Raw genomic sequence first — 25,880 nt, 5'->3', positions numbered from 1 at the left:
CATTGTAAAGAACCATGGAATCTTTTAGATCCACCTGAGGAACTGGACAGGGCACTGATTGCACCTCTCAATAAAAATCAACATGTTGAACAGTGCAACACTCAGTCAGAACTAAAGTGTCAATTAAGTTATGCGCTCAATCATTTGGAGTGGGACCTACACCTCATTATTCACAATTTCACATTAAAAACAGTCTCTGGTCCCATCAGAGCTGGGTTGTCTGTTGTGTCTTTGAATAAAAAAATTAAATGAATAAGATTTGCCGTGTGTTGTTCTTGGTTTTAGCTAGAAGTTAATATATGTTACTGAATCAAATATAAAAAGCTTTAATATTTATCTTTGAATGTAGTTAGTTCCATTCCACAACTTCACACAAAAAGAAAATACAGCAAATGCTGAATATCCAAAATATCAACACAAAAGGCTGGACAAGAAAAGTTGGGATGCTAGTAATCTAGAACAGGTATTTCCACATTTTTTTATTCCTGCTCCTCAACCTTCCTGGTCCTGCAATGGTGAACTTGTAATAGCTGCACTTTTGTCAACATTTGAGCTTTGTACAAATATTCACAAGTACTTAAAATATATTGTTGCATCATAAAATGGAGTACCTGCTTCAACATCTGGTTTGGAGTGCTAACTTATGTATACTTTATCAACACGTGTGTTGTTCAATACATTAGCCTCTAGCCACAAGCTGTGACAAATTAAACTTCCAGTTAGTAAACAAAAATAATACATGGACAGTTTTGATGAGAATAGCAAATAAACTTAAACCTTTTTGTGCATTACTAGTAAAATATTTAAGGTGAAAAGCAAAAAGCTAGCTTTCTTTTGATTTCTGTATTTTACTTCCTCCTTCACTGAATGGCAGTAGGTATTTGGCAAGGAAATTATCAGTCAGGAGACAGTAAATGAATACTCGTTAAAATTGTGTCAACAAATTCACACTAGCAATTAGTCCACATTTTCTATTTGACAACACTTATCTACACAATTTATAACATGTTGTCTTGCACTTACCTGATAGGAGCCGTTTATCGCTTTGGAAAAATCATTGGACTTCTTGTCACCAGGTGTTGTCACAGTACTCACTGTTGCTGACTGAAATGCACAAGAAACTAAGAATGTACACAAATACTGTATGCTTTTTTTCATTACTGTACCTTAAATAGGTGTTCTGAAAGCAATTAAATGCTCAGAGTTAAATGTTTCTTAGCACAGAAACAGGAAAATGTTAAAACAGTATTACTTCATGTTCAATTACAATAAAACCACAATTACTCTATTATTTTAGGAAGACAGAAGATTTTAAAAACTAGGAGATATAAAAGGCATTTGATATATCATCTCCATTTGTGGGAGCTATACATAATACATACTACATGGTTGGGGTTCATCAATACTTGCCTTATTGTCTAGAAGAAAGAAATACATTCCTATTATTTGAGGGGTGTAAAGGCATTCTGAAGTGGGAAATCAGGAGAGCAAAAAGGGGATATGAGATAGCCTTCGTAGATAAGGTTAAGGATGATCCAAAGAGATTGTTCAGTTACATTAAGTGCAAAACAGCAAATAGGGTGAGAATAGGGCCCCTTAAAGATCAACAAGATGATCTATGTGTGGAACTACAGGAGCTGAGAGAGATACTAAACGAATACATTGCATCAGTTTTTACTGTGTAGAAAGAAATGGAGGCTTGGGAACTCAGGGAAATAAATACTCCTGTTTTGAAAACAGTCCACATTACAGGAGAGGAAGTCTTAAAAACATAAAGGTGGATAAAATCTCGGAGACCTCATCAAGTGTATCCCAGGACATGGTGGGAAGTTAAGGAAGAAATTGCAGGGTTCCTAGTAGAGATATTTCTATCATCTACAAACATGGGTGAGGTGATGGAGGACTGGAGGGTGGCTAATGTTGTGCCTTTGTTTAAGAAAGGCTGTAAGGAGAAGTCTAGGAACTACAGACCTGTGAGTCTGACATCAGTGGTGGGTAAGTTGTTGGGCAGATTCTGAGAGACAGGATTTATATGCATTTGGAAAGGCAAGGACAGATTAGGGATAGTCAGCATGGCTTTGTGCATGGGAAATCTTGTCTCACAAACTTGATTGAGTTTATTGAGGACATAACCAAAAAGATTGACGAAGGCAGAGCGGCAGACATTGTCTACATGGACTTTTGTATTGCCTTTGACAAGGTTCCACATGCTAGACTAATTAGTAAAGTTAGATCACATGGGATTCAAGGAGAGCTTGCCAACAGGATACAAAATTGGCTTGAAGGCGGGAAACGGAAGGTGGTGGTGAAGGGTTGTTTTTCCACCAGGAGGCCTGTGACCAGTGGTGTTCCTCAGGGATGGGTGCTAGGTCCACTGTTGTTTGTCATTTATACAAAGGATTTGGATGAGAATTTATGAAGCATGGTTAAGAAGTTTGCAGATGACACCAAAATTAGTGGTATAACAGTGAAGAAGGTTATTACAAAGGGATCTTGATCAATTGGGCCAATGGGCTGAGGAGTGGCAAACGGAGTTTAATTTGAATAAATGCAAGGTATTGCATTTTCGTAAAACAAGGAATAGGGAAAAAGCATTACCAACATTGCCCAAAACCTACATAAAAGTTTCTCACCAACAAATTACCTGCAATGCCATAACCTATACAATGTTTCAAATCTGAAATCATGATCCTTAAAGAGCTGTAACTGTAATTCCATCATAAACACCGAAGACAAAACTACCTTTACAGCTTCCTCTAAACTAATTTAAATCTAACACATCTAAATCGATAACCTGAGTTCCAGATACTTGCCATTCTTTGGGTGAAGTCATTTTTTTCTGAATTCTGAATTGGAATTTCCCGGTGACTATCTTATTGAAGTTCTTCTATCTTATGCTTTTCCTTACAAGAAGATACATTCTCTTTCTATTCATCCAACCAAAACTTTAATTTTAAATATCTATACAGGTCACCCCTCAGTCTTCTTTTGTCCAAAACAAGAGACTCAACTTTCAAATCTCCCTGTTAACCTTCTCAACACCATCTTCAATGAGTCAATATAATTTTTATAATTATTAGACCAGATCATGTCACAGTACTTGGTCTAAATGAGGTTAGCTTCCCTAGTTTTCAATTCTATCCCTCTAGAAATAAAGTCCGGTGTTTAGTTTGATTTTGCTTACCTGTAATACAACCAATCTTGACTTTCTCCTTCACGTCCTCAAAAAATTAAATAAGGCTGGTTAAGCAAAACTTCCCTGTGACAATCCATGCTTTTGCTTCATTGATGTTCTTCTATTCTCTCCAGTTCATTATTTTTCCGACCACGAATGTTAATCTAACTGTTCTGTGTTGCCCTGGCCATGTTTTACCCCCATCTTAACTTTTAAAGAAAATTGTCCACAGGCTCTAGACATCGCTGGCTGAACCAGATTTTATTGTCCATCCCTACTCTCTGGAAAGACTGCAGTCCTTTTTTTTTCAGGGGGTGGGAGGAAGTGGTGGAGGCAGACAGACAGAGAGGGAGAGGATAGAGATTGGGGGGAACATGCAAAAGAGCAAGAGATAATGAATGCCGTTAAGGGACTTCCAGGATTTTGATGCAGCAACAGTTCAAAGTCAGGATGACACTTAGCTTGAAGGGGAATTTGCAGCTGATGCTGCACCTGCAACTGTGGTAGAGATTGTGGTTTTTGGAAGGTGCTGATAAGGGGGCCTTAGTAAGTTGGTGCAGTGCATTTGTAAATGGTACATGCTGCTACCACTGTGCCTCAGTGAAACATGTGAGTGTTGAAAGTCATGGATGGATGCCAATCAAATGAGCTGCTTTTTTTCCCAGATCATCAAGCAATGATTGTTATTGGACCCGTACTCATTCAAGCAACTGAAAAGTATTCCATCACAACCCTGACTTATGTCTTGCACAGGGTGGGCAAGCTTTGGGGAGTCAGGTGGTGAGTTACTCACCACAGAATTCCTAGCCTCTGATCTCTTTTTTCAGACACAGTATTTGTATAGTTGGTCCCTTTTAGTTTCTCATTGTTGTTAAACCCCAGAGTGTATATAGTACAGATTCAGTCATTTTGAGACTACAGAATATTTGGGTCAGATTCTCTCTTGCTAGAGACAGTCAGTCATTGACTGGCAGTTGTATGGCACAATGATTTTTGCAACATAATCCACCCAAGCCTAGACACTGTCTCTAAGGAGTCTGTCAAATAGTCCTGAACGTGATGCAATTACTAGGGAATGTTTTCCATTGTGGGAAGGCCATTGATTCAAGCAGATGAAGATAGTGGAGCATAGGATGTTACCCTGAGGACTTCCTGCAGTGATGTCCTGAAGTGAGACGATTGACCTCTAACAATCACAACTATCCTCCTTTGTGCTAGCTATAACTCCAAATAGCTTTCTCACTGATTTCTACTGACTTCGGTTTGCGATTCATTCTGCTCAAGATTTGAATGATCTTGGAATGCCCCTTTTAAAATATTTCAGAGGGATGTTATTCCGAAACACAGGAGAAACACAAAATACAATAAAATTCAAAGAACTTTTCAAAATTGGGTAAAGTATTCTACATTCTAGATAATGTTATTTTATTTCCAACTCAGCAGTTCACAAAGGAAGAACGGCATCTTTCACAGTGCTGTTAATATAGAAACTGGAAGGTCTCACGAACAGCCGTGAGATAACATAATTGTATTGTTTCTCTAGCGTAATGTCAGTTGGGAAAATAATATTGGTCAGGATGATAGGATCCAACATTTTACAAATGTCAGCAATGGCCAGTGACTTGGTGAAAACTGCACTGCTCACCAAGCTAAACTGGCTCCTGGTACAGCTACGCTTCAATATTAAAATTCCTAGCCTTATTTTCAAATGCTTTAATGGTCTTCCATAAACCCTCTTGAGACTTCTTTACTCATTGAATTCTGGACTCTTGTACAATCCTGACATTTTTTTAATCTCACCATTGTCAACCATATCTTTAGCTGCCAAAGCTTTAATCTCTGGAATTACTTTCCTTTTTGCCCAAACATTTTGTCAACTTCTACATGGTTCAGTGTCAAATATTGTTCAATAACATGCCTGTGATGGGCTCTGGGAAATGTCACTGTGATAATTTAACAAGAAAAGTTGTCTCAATATGGCAACTTTAACAAGAAAATTAATGAGATCATTGCATTCCAGGCAAAGGTGAGCACTATACTGTCACCTGGTGGCAAAGGCTACAAATGCTTCTCTGAGTGTGTTTCTGGCTGCTATCTGTCAACTGAAAAGTATCAGTTTTACATACAGCTTTTAGTGCCAGAAGACTTATCAGTGCAGTGAAACTTCCAAAAATAGGTTTTGAATATAAATGATTGCAAATAAATATAAATTGTAGAATAATCCAGTGAGTTTCTTGCGTGATATGGAGTCACGCTATAGTTTCTGTACTTTGTAAATAGCACCTGAATCATAGTAAAACATATTACGCAGCTTCTGCCCCAGCCTCAGTAAACTGCTAAAACTCTCATCCAAGCCTTTGTTTCCTCGAGACTTGACACTTCGAATGCAGACCTTTCTGTCCCTCCCACTTTTTAACCCTCCATAAATCTAGGTTCATCCAAAACCCTACTACACACGTTAACCGACAATCAGGCCAGTTCACCTGTCTGACCTACACTGGCTCCCAAATGAGCAATGTCTTGATTTTAAAACTCTCACTCTTGTATTCAAATGCCTTTCATTGTCTCACTGTCTGTATTTCTGCAACTTACTCCAGTTCTACAATCCTGCAAGATATCTACAGCTCCCCCATTAAGGCCTCTTAATAATCCCCACTATGATCCCTAGTGTCAGTACGTTCAGTTGAATTAAGCTCCAGGATTCCCTTCCTGAGCTTCTCCATTTCTCTTCCGCCTTTAATACACTGTTTGAAACCTACCATTTGGTTCAACATAATCTTTAATGCCAAAACACATAATTGTGTTGATAATGCTCCTGAGAAGAACCATAGAACGTTTAGGTACATTGACACTGATATGTAAATTCAAGCTGTTGAGAGTTCAAGACAATATCACAAATCAAGGATACCCAGATGATGCCAGAAACTACATACAAAAAAAAAGAGCCTGGAAGGCTTTTCCCAAAGTGTGCTCATACAGTCATATAGCATGGAAATAGACCCTTCAGTCCAACCAGTCCGCGCCAACTATGTTCCCAAACTAAACTAGCCCCACCTTCCTGCACTTGGACTATATCCCTCCATACCTTTCTTATTTATGAACTTATCCAAATGTCTTTTAAATGATGTAACTGCATTTACCACTTTCTCTGGCAGTTCATCCCACACATCAACCACTCTGAGTTAAAAAAGTTGCCCCTTGTATCCTTTTTAAATCTTTCCCACCTCACGTTAAAAATATGACCCTAGTTTTGAACTCCCCCACCCTAGGGAAAAGACCCTTGTCATGCACATTATCTATGCCCTTCATGATTCTATAAACCTCTATAAGCTCACCCCTCAACCTCCGACGCTCCAGTGAAAAATGTCCCAGCCTTTCCAGTCTATTTTTATATCTCAAGCCCTCCATTTCCACCACCATACCACGAGGATTTCAAGACCTTGGTGCATTGGTACAATTCTCATAAATTCATAATGTGAAAGACTTCACACTTCCTTGGAGAGATGAAATAAACTAGAGTTTGTCTTGCTTACAACCGAGAAGGTAAATAGGAGATTGAGAAAGTTATTCAAACTATTAAGGGTTTTAATGGAGCAAAAAGAAATTGTCTCATTGCAGAAGATTAATAACAAGAGGATACGTTATCAAGGTTAATTGCAAAATAAATAGAGATGCTAGAAGATGAAAAAAAATGCACTGTCATGTTATGGCAATCTAGAATGAACTGCATGAAAAGGTAGTGGAAGCAGATTTTGTAGTAAAATGTCATGGAGAATTACATACTTGAAAAATGTGGGCCTATGGGAAGAGTATTTTACAGTGTGTTGGGACTGTTTGAATAATTTTTCAAAGAACAAGAATAATAGGCTGACAGGCTTCATCCTGTACTGTGCTGTATTCTGTGATTCTATGAATTTCATGCTCCCCTAAATTGTGGAATCTGAGAAGGCAGATGCATTTTTTTAAAGCTAATAAAAGTGCTAATAAAAGTTGATATTAACCAGGTCAGACAACTGAGTTGATGCATTTTATGCCTGCACAAAAATAATAATTGCAATAACTGTAAGTGTAACAAGTAATCTGCATTTGACTATCAGAAGTAAAAAGAACAAACTTCAAGTGAGCCAGACAGAAACCTCCTCCACTTGCCACATTTAATATCTCTCATTGTAGAGGGAGATACAAGTCAAGAAACCTATCACAAAGATTAACAATAACTTTATTCTATGATTTTCAAAGTGTTATTTTAAAGTTAACAGTATTAAGAAGAATTATCATCAGCCATTTCTAAGCAGTTACTGTTGACTTTGGTGTCTAAAATGTTGCAGATTTTACAGGATGGGCTAACACTCAATCTCAACAATAATCCTTAACTCCAAATGGCATATCACTGTCTCACGGGTAAATAGTTCTTGGGTAATAAATGCTAACCTTGCTAGCAATGTTCACATCCCATAAATGAATGTTAAAAAACCCTAGTAGCTCCCAACCATAGCTACTTCGCTTTCATCAAACCTTCAAATACCTAATCCATATACTGTTCCAATTCCAATTCTCATATTTTTTTCTACTCATTTGTGGGATGTGGGCATCGCTGGCTGGCCAGCATTTCTTGCCCATCCTTAGCTGCCCTTGAGAAGGTGGCGGTGAGCTGCCTTCTTGAACCACTGCAGTCCTCCTGCTGTAGGTTGACCCACAATGCTATTAGGGAGGGAATTCCAGGATTTTGACCGAGCGACAGCGAAGGAACAGCGATATATTTCCGAGTCAGAATGGTGAGTGACATGGAAGGGAGCTTGGAGGTGGTGGTGTTCCCATATGTCTGATGCCCTTGTCCTTCTAGATGGAAGTGGTCGAGGGTTGGGAAGATGCTGTCTGAGGATCTTTGGTGAAGTTCTGCAGTGCATTTTGTAGAGAGTACACACTGCTGCTACTGAGCATCAGTCGTGGAGGGAATGAATGCTTGTGGATGTAGTGACAATCAAGCAAGCTGCTTTGTCCTGGATGGTGTCAAGCTTCTTGAGTGTTGTTGGGGCTTGCACTCATCAGGCAACTGGGCAGTATTCCATCACGCTCCTGACTTGTGCCTTGTAGATGGCGGACAGGCTTTGAGGAGTCAGGAGATGAGTTACTTGCCGCAGTATTCCTAGCTTCTGGCCTGCTCTTGTAGCCACTGTGTTAATGGGGTGAGTCCAGTTGAGTTTCTGGTCAATGGTAACCCCCAAGATGTACTAGTGGGGGATTCAGAGATGGTAACACCATTGAATGTCATGGGATGGTGGTTAGATTATCGCTTATTGGTGATGGTCATAGCTTGGCATTTGTGTGGCACAAATATCACTTGTCACTTGTCAGCCCAAGCCTGGATATTGTTCATATCTTGTTGCATGTGAACATGGACTGCTTCAGTATCCGAGGAGTCACGAATGGTGCTGAACATTGTGCAATCATCGGTGAACATCCCAACTTCTGACCTTATGATGGAGGGAAGGTCATTGATGAAGCAGCTGAAGATGTTTGGGCCTAGGACACTATCCTGAGGAGCTCCTGCAGAGATGTCCTGGAGCTGAGATGATTGACCACCAACAACCACGACCATCTTCCTATGTGTCAGGTATGACTCCAACCACCAGAGAGTTTGCCCCCCACCGATATCCATTGATTCCAGTTTTGCTAGGGCTCTTTGATGCCACACTCGGTCGAATACAGCCTTGATGTCAAGGGCTGTCACTCTCAACTCACCTCTAGAATTCAGCTCTTTTATCCATTTTGAACCAAGGCTGTATTGAGATCAGGTGCTGAGTGGTCCTGGCGGAACACAAACTGGGCATCACTGAGCAGGTTATTTCTGAACAGGTGCTGCTTGACAGCACTGTTGATGACACCTTCCATCACTTTACTGATGATCGAGAGTAGACTGATGGGCCGGTGATTGGCCAGGCTGGATTTGTCCTGCTTTTTGCGTACAGGACATACTTGGGCAATTTTCCACATTGTCGAGTAGGTACCAATGTTGTAACTATACTGGAACAGCTTGACTAGGGGAGCAGCAAGTTCTGGAGCACATGTCTTCAGTACTATTGCCGGAATGTTGTCAGGGCCCGTAGCCTTTTCAGTATCCAGTGTCTCCAACTGTTTCCTGATATCAAATGGAGTGAATGGAATTGGCTGAAGACTGGTATCTGTAATGCTGGGGACCACTGCAGGAGGCCAAAATGGATCACCCACTCGGCGCTTCTGGCTGGAGATTGCTGCGATTACCTCAGCCTTAGCTTTTGCACAGATGTGCTGGGCTCTTCCATCATTGAGGATGGGGATATTTGTGGAACCGCCTCTTCCAGCGAGTTGTCTAATTGTCCTCTACCATTCACGACTGGATGTGGCAAGACTGCAGAGCTGAGATCTGATCCGTTGGTTGTGGGATCACTTAGCTCTGCCTATCACTTGCTGCTTTCGCTGTTTGGCGTGCAAGTAGTCCTGTTTGGTGGCTTCACCTGGTTGGTACCTCATATTCAGGTATGCCTGGTGCTGTTCCTGGCATGCTCTCCTGCGTTCTCCATTGAACCAGGGTTGATCCCCTGGCTTGATGGCGACGGTTGAGTGGGGGATATGCTGGGCCATGAGGTTACAGACTGTGCTAGAGTAGAATTCTGCTGCTGTTGATGGCCCACAGCGCCTCATGGATGCCCAGTCTTGAGTTGCCAGATCTGTGCGAAGTCTGTCCCATTTAGCACGGTGATAGTGCCACACAACACGATGGAGGCTGTGCTCAATGTAAAGGCGGGACTTTGTCTCCACAAGGACTGTGCGATGGTCACTCTTACCGATACTGTCATGGACAGATGCAACTGCAGCTGCCAGATTAGTAAGGATGAGGTCAAGTATGCTTTTCCCTCTTGTTGCTTCCCTCACCACCTGCCACAGACCCAGTCTCGCAGCTATGTCCTTTAGGACCCGAACAACTTGATCAGTAGTATTGCTGCCGAGCCACTCTTGGTAGTGGACATTGAAATCCTTTCCCCAGAGTACATTTTATGTCCTTGCCATCCTCAGTGCTTCCTCTAAGTGTTGTTCAACATGGAGGAGTACTGATTTATCAGCTGAGGGAGGATGGTATGTGGTAATCAGCAGGAGGTTTTCTTACCCATGTTTAACCTGAAACCATGAGACTTCATTGAGTCCAGAGTCAATGTTGAGGATCCCAGAGCAACACCCTCCCGACTGTATCCCACTGTGCCGCCACCTCTGCTGGGTCTGTCCTGCTGGTGAGACAGGACATATCCAGGGATGATGATGGTGGTGTCTGGGACATTGTTTGTAAGGTGTGATTCTGGGAGTAGGGCTATACGAGGCTGTTGCGAGTCAGCTCTCCCAATTTTGGCACTAACACCCAGATGTTACCGAGGAGGACTCTGCAGGGTCGACGGGGCTGTTTCTGTCGTTGTCTTTTCTGGTGCCTACCTCGATGCCAGGTGATCCATCCTGTTTCATTTCTTTGAGTCTTTGTAACGATTGGTACAAGTGCCTTGCTAGGCCATTTCAGAAGGCAGTTGAGAGTCAAGCATATTGTTGTGGGCCTGGAGTCACATGTAGGTCAGACCAGGTGAGGGTGGCAGATTTCCTCCCCTGAAGGACATGAGTGAACCAGATATGTTTTTCTGACAATCGGCAATGATTTCATGGTGATCAGCAGATTCTTAATTCTAGGCTTTTTTTAAAAAATTCAAATTCCACTATCTACCATAGTATCCCACCATGTTGGTGGGATTTGAACCCGGGTCCCCAGAACATCAACTGGATTTCTGGATTAACAATCTAGTCTTAATACCACTAGGCCATCGCCTACCCTACATCATGGCAACATTTCCAACTCATAATTTCAAAGTTTTCAGATGCCATAAAAAACCTGGTAAAATGGACAGACATGCGGACGATGAAATTTAGCGCATAGTTTGAAACTATTCACTTTGGTAGGTAAAAACTAAATGGTACAATTCTAGAAGAGAGCCCTAAGGCACATTGATGCACGTCTTTATAGTGACAGGACAAGTTAAGAAAGGCCTGGATTACAACAGGAAGGAAGCTTTGCTCAACCTTTACAAGTCCAGCTGAAATAGTGCGTTCAGTTCTGGACATCCCAATTTAAGTAGGATTTCAAAGCCTCAGACAAAGCATGGAGGAGATTTTTTAGACTGGTACCAGAGGACTATGAGACTTGGAGGTGGACAAACAAGAGATGTTGGGATGGTTCTCTTTAGAGTAAAGAAAATTAAGAAGATATTTGTCAGATGTTCAAAATCTTTAAGGCTCTGAGTAGGGCTCATTCCACCAGACAGAAGTGTGACTTGGAGGGGAACTTGGTAGCGTTCTCATGCACGCGATGTCCTTGTCCTTCTAGACAGTACAGGTCATGGGTTCAAAAGGTACTGCTGAAGAAGCATTGGTGAGTTACAGCATTTTGTAGTCATACAGTTCTTACAACATGGAAAAAGGCCTTTCAGCCCACTATGTCAGTGCCAGTTATCAAGCATTTACTTATCACAATGGTAAATGGACAGTTTTTGAGGAGTCAGGTGAATTATTCACTGAGTCATTTACCGCAGAATTTCTGGTCTCCGACAGCTCTTACAGCTTTTATATGGCTTTTCCAGTTCAACTCCTGATCAATGATAACCCCCATGATGCAGATAGTGGGGGATTCAGTGATGATAATATCACTGAAAGTTAAGAGGCAATGGTTAGATTCTGTCTTATTGAAGAAATTCATTGTCTGGCACATAAGAAAACACTCATGTCACACAATAAGCCAAGCATGAATGCTGCCCAGGTTTTGTTGTTTTTGGACAGAACTGCTTCAGTATCTGAGAAGTCATGAATCATTCTGAACATGGTACAATCTTCAGTGAAGATCCCCACCTTCAACCCTATGATGGAGGAGGGTCCTTGATGAAGCAAAATAGTTACCCCTAGGATACATTGGTAGTGACCCTACCTCTGAGCCTGAATTCCTCAGTTCAAGTTACACCTGGTCCAGAGGCACGTCAGAACATTTCTGAACAGAATGACTAAAAATATGGGGAATCTTATGACACCGTAGCAGTTTCCCTAACTCTGAGCTAGGAATCCTGCGGGAGGCGATAGCCAAGTGGTATTATCGCTGGACTGTTAACCCAGACACTTAACAGCACTGTCGATAGTACCTTTTATTACTTTACTGATGATAGAGAGCAGATTGTTAGGGCAGTAGTTAAACTGGGATAGGACTTGTCCTGCTTTTTGTGTACAGGATGTACCCAGGCTATTTTCCACATTACAGTGCAGATATTATACCTATACTGTAACAGCTTGGCTAGGCACATGGTTGACATATTTATCGCAGCTGAATAAACTCAAACTTCAAAAGTAATTAATGTATCTAAACACGGTCATGAACATTTGGGAGTTCAGAGCTGATATAAATTATATTCACCTGGCTTTTGCCAGGTCATTTGGCATTTGCACCATCTATAAGACTTCCCTGCGCTCCACATAAATATTTAGTCCCACCACAAGAAATCAGTTCAACATCTACAGCCACATGCACTACCAACATTTTCCAGCCAAGTGCAGAGAACGGAACATCTGCTCAGCCACCTGAACAATCCAGAACCTCAGACATTTAGCTTATTCATTAACAGCATTTTGAGCGTATTCCCACTAAGTATCTTCTTCAAATGATGTCATGGAATCTTTCACCTGAGGCAGTACCTCAGTTTAACATGCTACTAGATAGATCTCTGATCCGTAGTATCAGCCAAGGTTTCACACTTAAGTCTCTCAACTAGAATAGGAGTCTACTGCCTTGTAACTCAGAGGTGATCATGGTATTCAATGAACTACAGCCGATGGCTCAAGCTGATTTCTTAAGTCACTGGTCTTTTACACTTTTCCACCCAAGCTCAATTAATATGAGTAAGACATTTTCTGTCTCCTGTTTCTTCTGCAAGCTTCTGGCTGAATCGTGATTTTAATATCTTGATCTTAACTATATCCTCTTCTCACATTGCAAGGTAAGTTCAGCTGACACAAAGATCAGAACACAGTAAAGTCACCATTCCCAAAGGTATGTGCGTTTGCCAGTGCTGTTGAGAGGAATTTAAACTAATTTGACAGGGGGAGGGGATGCTGCGTAAGAGTACAACAGGGACACAGCATACTTTAGTAAAAGGAACCAAAACAGAGGGAGTTCAGCCATGTTGAGATGGAAGGGAGTAAGGCAAGATTGGATGGACTCTAATGCTAGGATTATTTTAGACCATCATTGTCATAGTGCAACTTGTAACTCACTGTCAGCCTGCCCACCATCTACAAGGAACAAATCAGGAGTGTAATGGAATACTCCCCGCTTGCCTGGATGGGTGCAGTGCCAACAACACCAAGAAGCTTGACACTACCCCTGACCCACTTGAATGGCACCACATCTACAATCATCCACTCCCTCTACCACCGATGCTCAGGAGCAGCAGTACGCACTATCTTCAAGATGCACTGCTGAAATTCATCAAAGATCCTCGGACAGCACTTTGCAAACCCACAACCACTTTTATCTAGAAGGACAAAGGCAGCAGATATATGGGAACACCACCACCTACAAGTCACCTTCCATGCCAATCACCATGTTGACTTGGAAACATATTGCCCTTCCTTCACTGTCACTGGGCTAAAGTCCTGGAACCCCCTCCCAAACGGTATTGTGGGTCAACCCACAGCGGGTGGACTGCAGTGGTTCAAGGCAGCAGCTCACCACCACTTTCTGACAGGCAAATAGAGATGGCCAATAAATCCTCACCAGCTAGCAATGCCCACATCCCATGAATTAATTTTTAAAAAAAGCTTCTTTAGTCTTTTTGCAGCTGCACTCATCTAGTAAAGTGCGGAGTATTTCATCACATGCCTTGTGCCTTGTACAGGCTGTGGGGAATCAGGTGAGCTGCTCGTTGCAGTATTCCTAGCCTCTGACCTGTTCCTGTAGCCACTGTAAGTCCAGTTAAGCTTCTGGTCAATGATAACTCCCAAGATGTTGATAGCGGGGGATTCCATGATGGCAACACCATTAAATGCCAAGGGACAGTGGTTAGATTGTTGCTTATTGGTAATGGTCATGGCCTGGCATTAGTGCGCTGTAAATGTTACTTGCCACCACCAGCCCAAGGCTAAATATTTTCCAGATCTTGTTGCAATCGAACATGAGCTACTTCAGCATCTGAGTTGTCGCAAATGCTGTTGAACATTGTGCAATCATCAGCGAACATCACTTCTGACCTTATGATGGAAGGTTATTTATAAAGCAGTTGAGCATGGCTATTTTGAATACCTCTTTCAATCTCTTCTTTACCTTCTCTGTTGTAAGCAAAACAAACTCGAGTTTATCTCATCTCTCTAAGGAACTGAGAGATCTTTCACCTTGATACAAATCTCAAATTCCCAATGCACTTTCCATGAGGTCTTGTAATCCTCGTGTGGGGTGGATGGATTTGGCTGACTGGCTTGAGCTGATGCAGAGTTTTATAAAAGTTTAGCATAACTTGATTGCTCATATACTCCATGCTTTATTTGTCAAACTAAACTGATTGTCTAATGAGCACAATAACCCTGTTATAGGAAGGATATTATTAAACTGGAAATGGTGCAGAAAAGATTTATCAGGAAGTTGCTGGGAATGGAGGGTTTGAGATATAAAAATAGACGGGAAAGACTGGAACTCACCATCCTGACTTAGAAATCTTTTGCCACTGTCACTGAGTCAACATTGTGGAATTCTGGGTCATTGTGGGTGTACCTACAGTACATGGGCTGCAGCAACTCAAGGCAGTGTACCACTACCTTCTCAAGGGCAACTAGGGATGGACAATAAATGCTGGCCAGCTAGTGATATTCACATCCCATGAGTGAATTTTTAAAAATCCCTTTTAGTTGCTCTCATAAGCTGCTGGTCGGCTCTTTGCTGGACTTGCCCATTCATCGGGATTTGTGCTTTTTTTTTGCATTTTTGAAAGCCCCTGTCAGAACTAAAAAAAAATGCCATTCTGTAAGTACATCAAGGGGAAGAAGATAACCATAGAAAGAGAATGATCCATTAGAAAACAAGTGGCAACTGTGCATGGAGCCAGCGAACACTGGTAGGGTGTTAAACAAGTATTTTGCATCCTTCACTTTGGAAGGGGATGTAGGTACAGAATTTAGCAACAGGGACTGAAGATTATTGAGCAGTTTGACATCAGGAATTAACAGTTATTGGAGGTTTTGGTGGTCAAATCCCCATATCTAGATGAGTCGTATCCCAGGCTGCTGTGGGAGACTGGGGAGAAATTTACAGGGCTTCTGATCCAAAGGTTTAATAGCCAAGGGGAAATGCCTGAGGACTTGTGGACAACTAATGCATTCCTACTTTTTAAAAAAGGTGGAAAAGATAAAATTACAGAATTACAGACAGTGAATCTCTCATCAGTAGTTGGGTAGCTATTGAAGATAATTCTAAAGGAGAGAATGAATTTCCACTCACAGAGGCAATGCTTGTTCAGGGACAGTGAACACAGATTTGTCACAGGGACGTCATGCATAACAAATTTGACTGAATTTTCCATGGTAACTGAATGTGTAGATTAGGATGTATTTTATATGGATTTCAACAAAGCCTTTGACAAGGGCCCACATAGGGAACTGATTAAGATGAAGACATATGGGATCAAGGGTAATTTGGCAAGTTGGATCCAAAATTGTCTTCATGGGAGGAGACAGAGAGTGGTAGTAGAAGACTTTTTGTGTGACTGAAAACTGTTGTTCTTTGGCAGACCACGGAGATCAGTGCTAGACCCCTTTGTTTTTATCTATTTACACATAAATGTCAAAATTGGGGGGATAGTGCTGAAAAGTAAAATCGCAGATGACAAGATGATTAGCTGGATGGTTGATAATCAGGAAGAATGTTTTAGGCTACAGGAGGGTGTAGACTGATTGGTTACATAGACAGATCGGTGACAAATGGAATTTAACCATTTAAGTGTGAGGTGATGCGATTTGGAAGTAACAAAACAAGGGAGTACTCAAAGAATGGTAGGACACTAGGAGGGTCAAAGGGATGTAGACTTGCTTGTCCACAGATACCTGAAGGAGGCAGGACATGTTATCAGGGTAGCTAAAAAGGCATACGGGATACTTTATCAATCGTGGCGTAAAACAAGGAAGTTATGTTGGAGCTGTCCAAAACTTTGCTCTGATTACAGGTGGAGCATGAGTACTGGTGTGCAGGTCTAGTCATTGCATGATAGGAAGGATGCAATTGCACAGGAAGGGGCGCAGAGGAGATTCACTAGGATGTTGCCTGGAATACAGCAGTTTAGTTATGAACATAGGCTAGATAAGTTTTGTTTGTTTTCTTCAGAGCAGAGAAGGCTGAGAGGGGACCTGATTGAGGTATATAAGATTATAAGGGGCATGGACAGAATGCATAGAAAGCAACTGCTCCCCTTAGTCAAAGGGTCAAAAACACGGCAGCATAGTTTTAGGCAAAAGGCAGGAGGTTTACAGGAGAGTTGAGGAACATTTTTTCACCAGAGAGTGATCAGAATCTGAAATGCAAATTCTGGGAGGGTCATTGAGGAGGGAGACCTTACAATCTATAGTATAAATACTTGGTTGAGCATTTGGAATGTCATAACATTCAAGGCAATGGGCCAAGTGTTGAAAATGAGATCAGTGTAGATTTAGAATTTATTTTGTTGATGTAGACTTGATGAACGAAAGGGCATCTTCTGCACTGTATGATTCTATGACAATAGGGCTATTTTCTCATTAAAGAGAGACGTCTGATGTTGACTCTAAGCTGAGGGTCACCTCACCTCCAGTGAGGGTGACAAGACAGGACCTCCATGGTGACCTCAGCACTTTGGAAATTGACCCCGCTCTGAAGGCATCACTCTGCATCGCAAATCAGCCGTCCAGCCAACTGAGATAACCAACACCCCAATAGTGACCATAACGTGTCAACTAGGTTTGTGCAGCTATTTATCGGTCCTATACTTCTTATAAGGTTTTTACATGCACAGTTACAATGGGCCAACTCTTTAATTATCACCTTGGAGACACGATATCCTGATGTGTGACAATGCAAAGCAATGAAAAGAAGAGAAACATGCCTCTTCATTATTTGCCAGTTGAATTCCAGGACTATAAAGAAATCCCAATCAGGCTTGCCTCAATTCAGCAGTCATTTTGAAAGCAGACAAAGAGGCAACTTCGGTGAAATTAGCAGGAAGCCCCATAATTGTGTAATGTTAAGGAGTCCAGTTTCAAGACTAGCTTTACATTGGGTTTTATCATAACAGATACTGATCTTTACCACAATTGCCTCAATCACAGTGAATTTACGGCCTAATACAAGTCTACTAAAATCCTCATTCTGGAATAAAATCAGGAATTGCTGGAAAAACTCAGCAGGTTTAGCAGCATCTGTGGAGAGAAACAGAGTTAACGTTTCAGGTCCAGTGACCCTTCTTCCAAACAGAAAGTTTCTGAAGGGTCACAGGACCCAAAATGTTAACTCTGCTTTCTCTCCACAGATGCGGCCAGACCTGCTCACTTTTTCCAGCAATTTCTGATTTTATTTCAGGTTTCCACCATCCACAGTTCTTTGGTTTTTTTGTTCAACATTTTCATGTCACTGCTTCTACCACTTTTCAAAGCTAATAAGATTGTGGGGAAACATAATCTGTAAAAGGGATTAAGCTAAGTGCTTCACAATTTAACAGCATTTGAATAAAATGCTGACTTTTAAAAGAACTGAATTTTCTATGAAAGTTGACAAGGTTACTACAGACATGCCATGCAGCTTCATTGTTTGATCTTGTGTTTATTTGCATGCAGTAATTCAGTCTCAATGAATCAGCTTCACTAATCAGACGAATAGCATTTTTCCTGTGTTAAATTCTACAAATTTATTCCATGTAAGCCAACAATCTCAAAATTATCATCTAAGAACCAAAATTCAGATCTCAATGAATCAAATTACCTCAGTAGTAAAACTAAAACTGAAACCACACTTTCTTGTTTCAATTCAATCAACCAGCTTAGCTGTGTTTTTCCTCTAGAGAATCTAGCTGGATGCAGCCTCAGCCCAATTAGCCCCAGGTGAATCTTTTTAATTACACATCCAATTTATCAGTGAAGGTGTTCATGAGTTGCCCAAATAGACTTCTATCACACTTCCATCCTTCAACCCTACTCTACTTTTTCATCACATCCAAAAATTGAATGTTCCAGGATGGTTCTCACCAAGTTTCTTAATTTCTACTTTTCATGGGCTTTAACTCATTCAGGATTGAGCTTAAAGATAGCTAAAAAGAAACTAGAAGTTGAAGGTTTTTGTCTTAACAATCATTTGAACTTGGACACAAGATGCAGACTTGAAAAGAAAGACACCATTTAATACAGAACAAGAAGTCAGTGCTGATTAATTAGGCCATCATTAGCATGGAAATACAGCAAGAACAGTTAACTGTCAACTTAATTCTCAGAACAGACTTTCTGATTGGTCAGGGCATTGATACAGGGTTGCATCAGAGTTTGGCTCTCTTGCATTCTTTTTCAAAAAAGGAACCAATATACTAATTCCTACATAAAACAGAGTCCAGAATATTTATGTATGCAGTTTCAAGCACACACAAATGGATCATCTACAAGCCTGTCTAAAGATCTAAAACTGGTTTCAGCACAGTCTGAATTATTTAATAAATGATTTCCAATAACATCTAATGGTTACACTTTCTTGAGACAGGCAAATATGGGCTGGTTGAACACAAGCAACTGGCAAACTGCAAACTGTTCTTTGAAATGGTCTGTCTGTCGTTGGGACACATGGCCTACACACTTAGTATCACTTTGGTACTCAAATTCCTATCACATTACTTATTTGTGTGGCAGGCAAAATGTCATTTTGGCTTGATGGCAGCATCCTGTTAGTGGAGAAAACCACTCATTGAGTTATTGCATAGTAGCAATACTGAGACAGTTTGCTTGGCTTGTTCAAAATTTGGGACACCTTCCTCTTCTAGAATAATGAGGTAGACTGGCCAATACTCAGGGCCAAAAATACTCAGGGCCTAACGGAACTTTTGCAATTTACTAGTATTGATTTGATCAGGGTTGGAATCCTCAACAGCAGGGAGGCAAGTGAGAGGCTTAATGGAGATAAAGTAATTAGAAATAGCAAGGTGAACAGACAGGTCAGGCTGGAACAGGACAGGGAGCGAGGAATACCTGTTGGATTAAATTGTATTTATTTCAATGCAAGAGGGCTGACAGGTAATATCGATTAACTCAGGGTGTGGGTCTGGGATATTATAGCCATTACAGAAACATGGCTAAGGGAGGGACAGGACTGGTAGCTTAATGTGCCAGGGCACAGGTGCTTTAGGTGGAACAGAGATGGAGGAAAGAGGGGCGGAGGAGCTACATTTTGGTTAAGGCGAGTATCACAGCAGTAATCAGAGATGAAATAACTGAGGAATCATACAGTGAGGCTTTGTGGGTTGAGCTAAGTAACAAGAAGGTAATGGTGACATTATTGGGGTTGTACTATAGGCCCCCAAATTGACAACAGGAATTAGAGGAACAAATATGCAGGGAGACTGAGGGAACTTGCAGGAGAATAGGGTTGTTACAGTGGGGGATTTTAATTTTCTCGACATAGACTGGGACTATCATGGTGTTAAGGGCTTAGATGGGGTGGAATTTGTTAAATGTATTCAGGAAAGTTTCCTCAAGCAGTATATAGAAGGTCCTACTCAGGAAAGGGCAAAACTCGACCTACTTTTGGGAAAAAGGGCAGGTAACTGAGGTGACAGTGAGGGACCACTTTGGGACCAGTGGCCATAATTTTATCAATTTTATAATAGTTATGGAGAAGGACAAAACTGGTCCTCGGGGCAAGACGAAGTTTGATGAAATTAGACAGGAGCTTGCATGGGTTGATCAGAGTAGTTTGTTTGCAGGCAAAGGGACCTGCGGCAAGTAGGAGGCCTTTAAAAGTGTGATAGCTGGAGTTCAAGGTCTATGTGTTTCTGTGAGCGTGAAGGGCAAGATTAGAAGGCATCAGTTTAAAGTAAGAGGGAAAGAATAAATGTGAGCCTGAGGGGCAGCGTTTTTACACAGAGGGTGGTACGCACTTGGAATAAGCTGCCAGAAGTGGCTGAAGCTGGTACATTAACAACATTTAAAAGACATTTAGAATAATACATGGATAAGAAAGGTTTAGAAGGATACCGGCCAAGTGCAGGGAAAAGGGGTTAGCGTAGATGGACATTTTGGTCAGCATGGACCAGTTTGGGCCGAAGTGCCTGTCTCCGTTTTGTAGGGCTCTATGACTTGAACGGTTAATTGGTCAGAGATGGACTATATCACTGTCATTCCATGCCGAAAACAAGCTGCCTTATTGCTAAAATACTGTCCATAGTAAGTCAGAAGTAGCAAAACACATAATGAAGTCATCAAGAAGTATTCTAGAACAAAGCACCCTGTGCCAGGCTTTTCAGACCAGCAGCAGGACAGCATGGGGAAATGACAGTGAAAAAGATGGTTTGGAGTACATTACGAAGGCATTTTCCACTCTGTCTGTACTAATCACTGGTGACAGTTACAATATTTATAATGCTTGTGAAAAATATGGGGAGAGGACTTAAGATGTTTAATGGAATTAAGAAGCCCTGAAGCTCCACTTATTATTCAACAAGACTCAGGAAATCCACTTGATACAGTTTCATAGGTTGAGATTCTGAGATCTGAGAACTGTAAAGGTTATAAGGTGCTTCCTCTTCCCTCGAAAATTATTCAGGAAGATGACATGAATATATACACTCTGCAAGAGTGCACAGCCTAGCAAAGTAATTGTAAGCACTAGGTTTTACTCCATTTTTCAAGAGCCATTAATGGTTGTTTTTACCTAAATTATTTGCATCATTGAAAGGTAACCAAAGTTATGTAAACTGCAACAGCACCTCTTTCAAACTGAAACAAAAGATGTCTGGAGGGATGATAAAAAAGCTCGAGTGGTTTTAAGTGGGATCTCGAGAGAAGGAAGTGGAGGGGTTTTATGGAGAGCATTCTAAGAGCATGGGCCTATTTCAGGCAAAGCACAGCTGCCCGTAGATAGCAAGAACTGCAGATGTTGGAGTCAGAGTCAATACAGTGTGGAGCTGGAGGAACACCTCAGGCATCAGAGGAGGAGGAAAGTCGACATTTACGGTTTACACTATTAATCAGAGCTGAGGAGGGGGAAGGGAGCTCGGAAATGAATATCGGGAGGACTTGGGGCTGGGAGAAGGTAGGTGGAACGGTGATAGGTGAATGCAGGTAGGAGGTTGTGGAGATAGGTCTTGGGAAGGGTGGGGCAGACAGGTGAGAAAGAAGATGGACAGATTGTGTCAGGTAAAGGAGGAGGGGATGAGAGGGAAGGTTGGATGTGGGATGAGGCCAGGAGTGGGAAGATTTTGAAACTGGTGAATTCTATGTTGAAGCCATTGAGCTGTAAGCTCTGAGGCAGATTATGAGGTGTTGCTCCTCCAGTTTGATGAGGCACCATTGTGACACTGGAGCGGCCCAGGATGGACATGTCACCCAGGGAGTGAGAACGGGAGTTAAAATGGTTGGTAACTGGAAGGTGCTGTTGAATATAGCACACAGAGCGCAGGTGTTCAATCAGTCACAGAGTCTGCGATTGGTCTCAGTGATGTAGAGGGGACCACATTGGGAGTGACGGATACAGTAGACCAGGTTGGAGGACGTACAGGTGAAGCCATGTCAGATTTGGAAAGATTTGGGGCCTTGGGTGGAGGTGAGAGGGGAGATGCAGGGCAGGTGTACCACCTCCTGCAGTTGCCAGGTGTAGTGGGGTTGGTGGGGAGTTTGGAGTGGACAAGGGAGTCGCGGAGTAAGCGGTCCCTATGAAAGGCAGATAGGGATTGCGAGGGAAATATCTCTTTGTTGGTGGAGTCAGATTGCAGAGGGTGAAACTGGCAAAGGATAATGTGCTGGATGCAGAGGTTGGTGGGGTGGTATGTAATTTTTTTGGACCGGTGGACTCTGTCCTTATTTTTGCTGGGAGGTTCGGGTTTGAGAGCAGAAGTGCGGGAAATGCAAGAGGTTGGTGGGAGTCAATGGAAGGCAACCGAGTCAGTGGAACAGAATCTGTTGGTGAGGGGCTGCAGGATGTTGCAGCGCAGTTATGGTCATTACAAAAACAGAGATGAGTCAAATCAATGAGAAAGATAAACACTGGTTTTAAACCTGATGCCATGAGCCAATATAAGGTAGCAAGTAACATTGGGTGAGTGGAACTTAGTGATTATGTTAAACTTGATTTTGAACATTTTATTGTATTCATCAAGGTGAATTATCTGCCACAAAAAGCAGTTTGGGTCAAAACATTTAATGTTTTTAAGAAATTAGATATAGTCCTTGGGGCCAAGGAAGTCAAAGTGTATCAGCAAAAATCTGTAACACACCAAAGAGTTGGATGATCAGCCATGATCATACTGAATGTGAAAGTAGGCTTGTAGGGCCAAACGGCCTACTCTTACACTTTTTCTATGTTAATTATGTGCATAGACTTGCCAATTTCAATCAGTGGGTGACATCAACTAAAAGAACAATTCTTCAGCAGGTAAGTACACAAGATAGACACATTGCACAATTTCACCCAAATATACACAGCTTTGCCAGTACATTCAATATACTTTCCTATGTTGATAGACTGACAATCACTGACTAGATACAAAACAAGCTAGCAATAAGCTTTTGTCCTAAGAATTGCAACAGGCTTCGTGATTATTTTCTACAGATGAGAAAAATATCTTCAGCTTTAGTTGGAGAAATACTTTTTTAAAAATAGAAATAAAACCTGCAGCAGAGACTTGGTACTGTAAACTTTGGTGATTTACTGCTCAAACAATTCAAGGTTTAATAAATTATCTTCAGGGACAATGGATAATTGTCACCCACTGTTGCTGCACACTAGATGATGTATTACATCTAAAAGATGCCACAAATAAGGGATTGTCAAAATTGTTCCTCACTAGCACCCAGAAATGAAAAGATCCACGTCTTTAAGGCACAAGTCTTTCTCAAGACACAAAACTTTGCTCTTCACTACGTTTGTTTTAGGTTATCATAGCATATTCACTCATGTTTCTAAATTCAGAAACTTTCTGACAACAATTTGTTGACTCTGGAAAAATCTAATGCAAGATTAGAACAGGCTATTGTTCAAAAGAAGAATTCCCATTGTCAACAATGCCATCTTCAATTCCATCAGAAACTAGACTCTCTCCCAAAACAAGAAAAGGCCAACTATCTGTTTCACGCTCACACAAAGCTTCCAAATTAACAGACTTTAAAACAAAAAAATCTGATGGATTTTTGACCTATCAGGTAAAACTGGTGGAAGGGAAACAAGGTGGGAAAGGAAACAAGACGGGAAAAGGGAAATCGGAAATCAATCTGTATTCTGGCTCCATTTGTGCAATTTCTGTCACTATGACCTTACAGGCCATGGAATATTATACTCTGTCTAATCCATGGGTATCTATACAATTTCCAGCAATACTTAATGTCCAGCAGGGAAATACAAATTTGTCCTTCTACCTGATCAGGTAGTTTTGCATGTAGGTGGTACATCAAACTGTTGCAACTTTTCTCATGACTTGTTTGAAGTGTTTCAGAGAGATCACAAGCCATCATTGCAATACAAACTAGGTTTTCTCCGCTCTACAACAACCCATTCACATTTCAAACAGAAAATAAATTAGATATCAGATCTGAACGGAAACATCAACTGTTTCTGTTTTCACAGATGCTGCTGGACCTGCACTTCGTTTTATTTTAGATTTCAAGAATCTGCAGTACTTTGCTTTTAAATTTACTTAAGATGCAGTCTGGCTTCTAGTATTTTAAATTTACTTAAGATGCAGTCTGGCTTCTAGTAAACTAAATTCTGATTTGTTTTCTAGTTACTATCAGCTCTGAAGAGTCACTGTTATTTGAAATGTTAATCCTGTTTTCTCTCCACAGATGCTGCCAGACCGGTGAGTTTCTCCAGCTATTTGTTTTGTTTCAGATCTCCAGCATCCACATTTGTTTTATTCGCAATTTTAGTTCCTGGCTGATCTCTGCATTTCTTAATACCTGATACAGCATATATTTCAAGGCTGTTAAGTAGCAACATGTCTGAAATGGTTTTGTCGTTTCCTTTTCGTTCACCTCACCTGTAAAGCCACCGAAGAGAAATCTGGATGTTGCTGAGTGGGCTGGTTAGTCTGAGTTAGTTGGTTTTGGGTACTGCTGGTGTCCCAGAGAGTCTGAGGCGGTGGAGGTTGCTGCAGATGAGGCGGCAATGGTGGTGGTGGTATGGACGGAGGTGGAAGGTTTTGATGGGCAGGATGCTGCAGCACCGACTGTAACTGCTGCTGGTGCATTTGTTGCAGCTGCTGCATCTGCTGAAGGTGCTGTTGTCTGAGCGTCTGGAAATTGGATGCCAAACCGGCACTGGGGACGGGCGGGGGTACGGTGGTTGGGCTCAGGGTAGAACCAACGCCAACCACCATGCCTGGGGCCGGTACACGGGGCCCTGGAGGTAGTGGAGGCTGAGCGGCTCCGCCATAATACGGAAGGTGTGCCCCTCCCCCACCATACCGACCCCATGACGGATACATCGGGTCTGAAGTCTTCCTTCAAACAACTTCAACCGGCGAAAATATCTCGATAGGGGTAAAATATAATGGGTATTATTAAAATCCTGACAGGCTGCCCTATCGAATCGGAGCCGAAATAGCCACAACTAGCGGTCAATATTTCAGATTCTCCTTCATTCTTCGATGACCAGCGCCATTACACGAAGAACCAGAGAAAACACAGACGCCCTACGTCATCGCGTCACGCTCCCTCGCGCACGCAACGTGCGTCAGCTCCTGTCGCAAAAGCCAGGTTGTTCCATTTCTGAGATAACACGGTGTAGAGCTGGATGAACACAGCAGGCCAAGCAGCATTAGAGGAGCCGGAAAGCTGACATTTCGGGCCTAGACCCTTCAGAAAATTTTTTTTAGGCCCGAAACGTCAGCTTGCCTGCTCCTCTGATGGTGCTTGGCCTGCTGTGTTCATCCAGCCCTACAGCTTGTTATCTCAGATTCTCCAGCATCTGCAGTTCGTACCATCTCTTGTTCCATTTCTGGTCTACTTTACGACAGCATGGTCAAAGGGATTTTCGAGAAGACTTTTTGAAAGGTTAGGAACGCCATTTTTGTTACAGGCACAACAAGCTGCGGCAAGGGGTGCATCCTCTTGTGGCGCAGTCGCATTGTCCCTGCCCCCTTAACATTAAGACACCGGTTCAAGACCTCCCAGCGGTGGAACATTTCCAGAGTTTTGTACAGGCTAATTAGGAAAAATAAGGAAGATCTTGACAGATCCTGAAGAAAAACAGAAATTGCTGCAAAAGCTCAGCAGGTCTAGCGGCATCTGTGGACAGACAATGTTAGAACTGGGATGTCTACAGGATGTCACCTGGCCTGGGGAGCTTCAGTTATGAAAAGAGATGGTACGCAGACTGTTCTGAAGAAGGGTCAAAAACAAAGTTGCTGGAAAAACTCAGCAGGTCTGACAGCATCTGTGAAGGAAAAAA

General features: G+C 41.8%; 1 protein-coding gene across 1 annotated transcript in view; it reads right to left on the bottom strand.

Moving 5' to 3' along the window:
• The window catches only part of ylpm1 (YLP motif containing 1), a 117,766-nt gene extending 92,665 nt beyond the window's left edge, over positions 1-25,101 (bottom strand). The window contains exons 1-2 of the mRNA XM_048599915.1: positions 24,469-25,101; positions 1,024-1,104 (exon numbers count right to left, since the gene is read on the bottom strand). Coding sequence (XP_048455872.1) covers positions 1,024-1,104; positions 24,469-24,915 — 528 coding nt within the window. The 5' untranslated portion in view covers positions 24,916-25,101. The remainder of the gene's footprint in view (positions 1-1,023; positions 1,105-24,468) is intronic.
• Between the last annotated feature and the right edge of the window lie 779 nt (positions 25,102-25,880).

This window comes from Rhincodon typus, chromosome 8, assembly GCF_021869965.1.
Source record: "Rhincodon typus isolate 14 chromosome 8, sRhiTyp1.1, whole genome shotgun sequence".
NCBI classification, from domain to species: Eukaryota; Metazoa; Chordata; class Chondrichthyes; order Orectolobiformes; family Rhincodontidae; genus Rhincodon; species Rhincodon typus.
The sequence above is the reverse complement of the archived record's forward strand: the minus strand, read 5'-3'. Positions and strand labels throughout refer to the sequence as shown.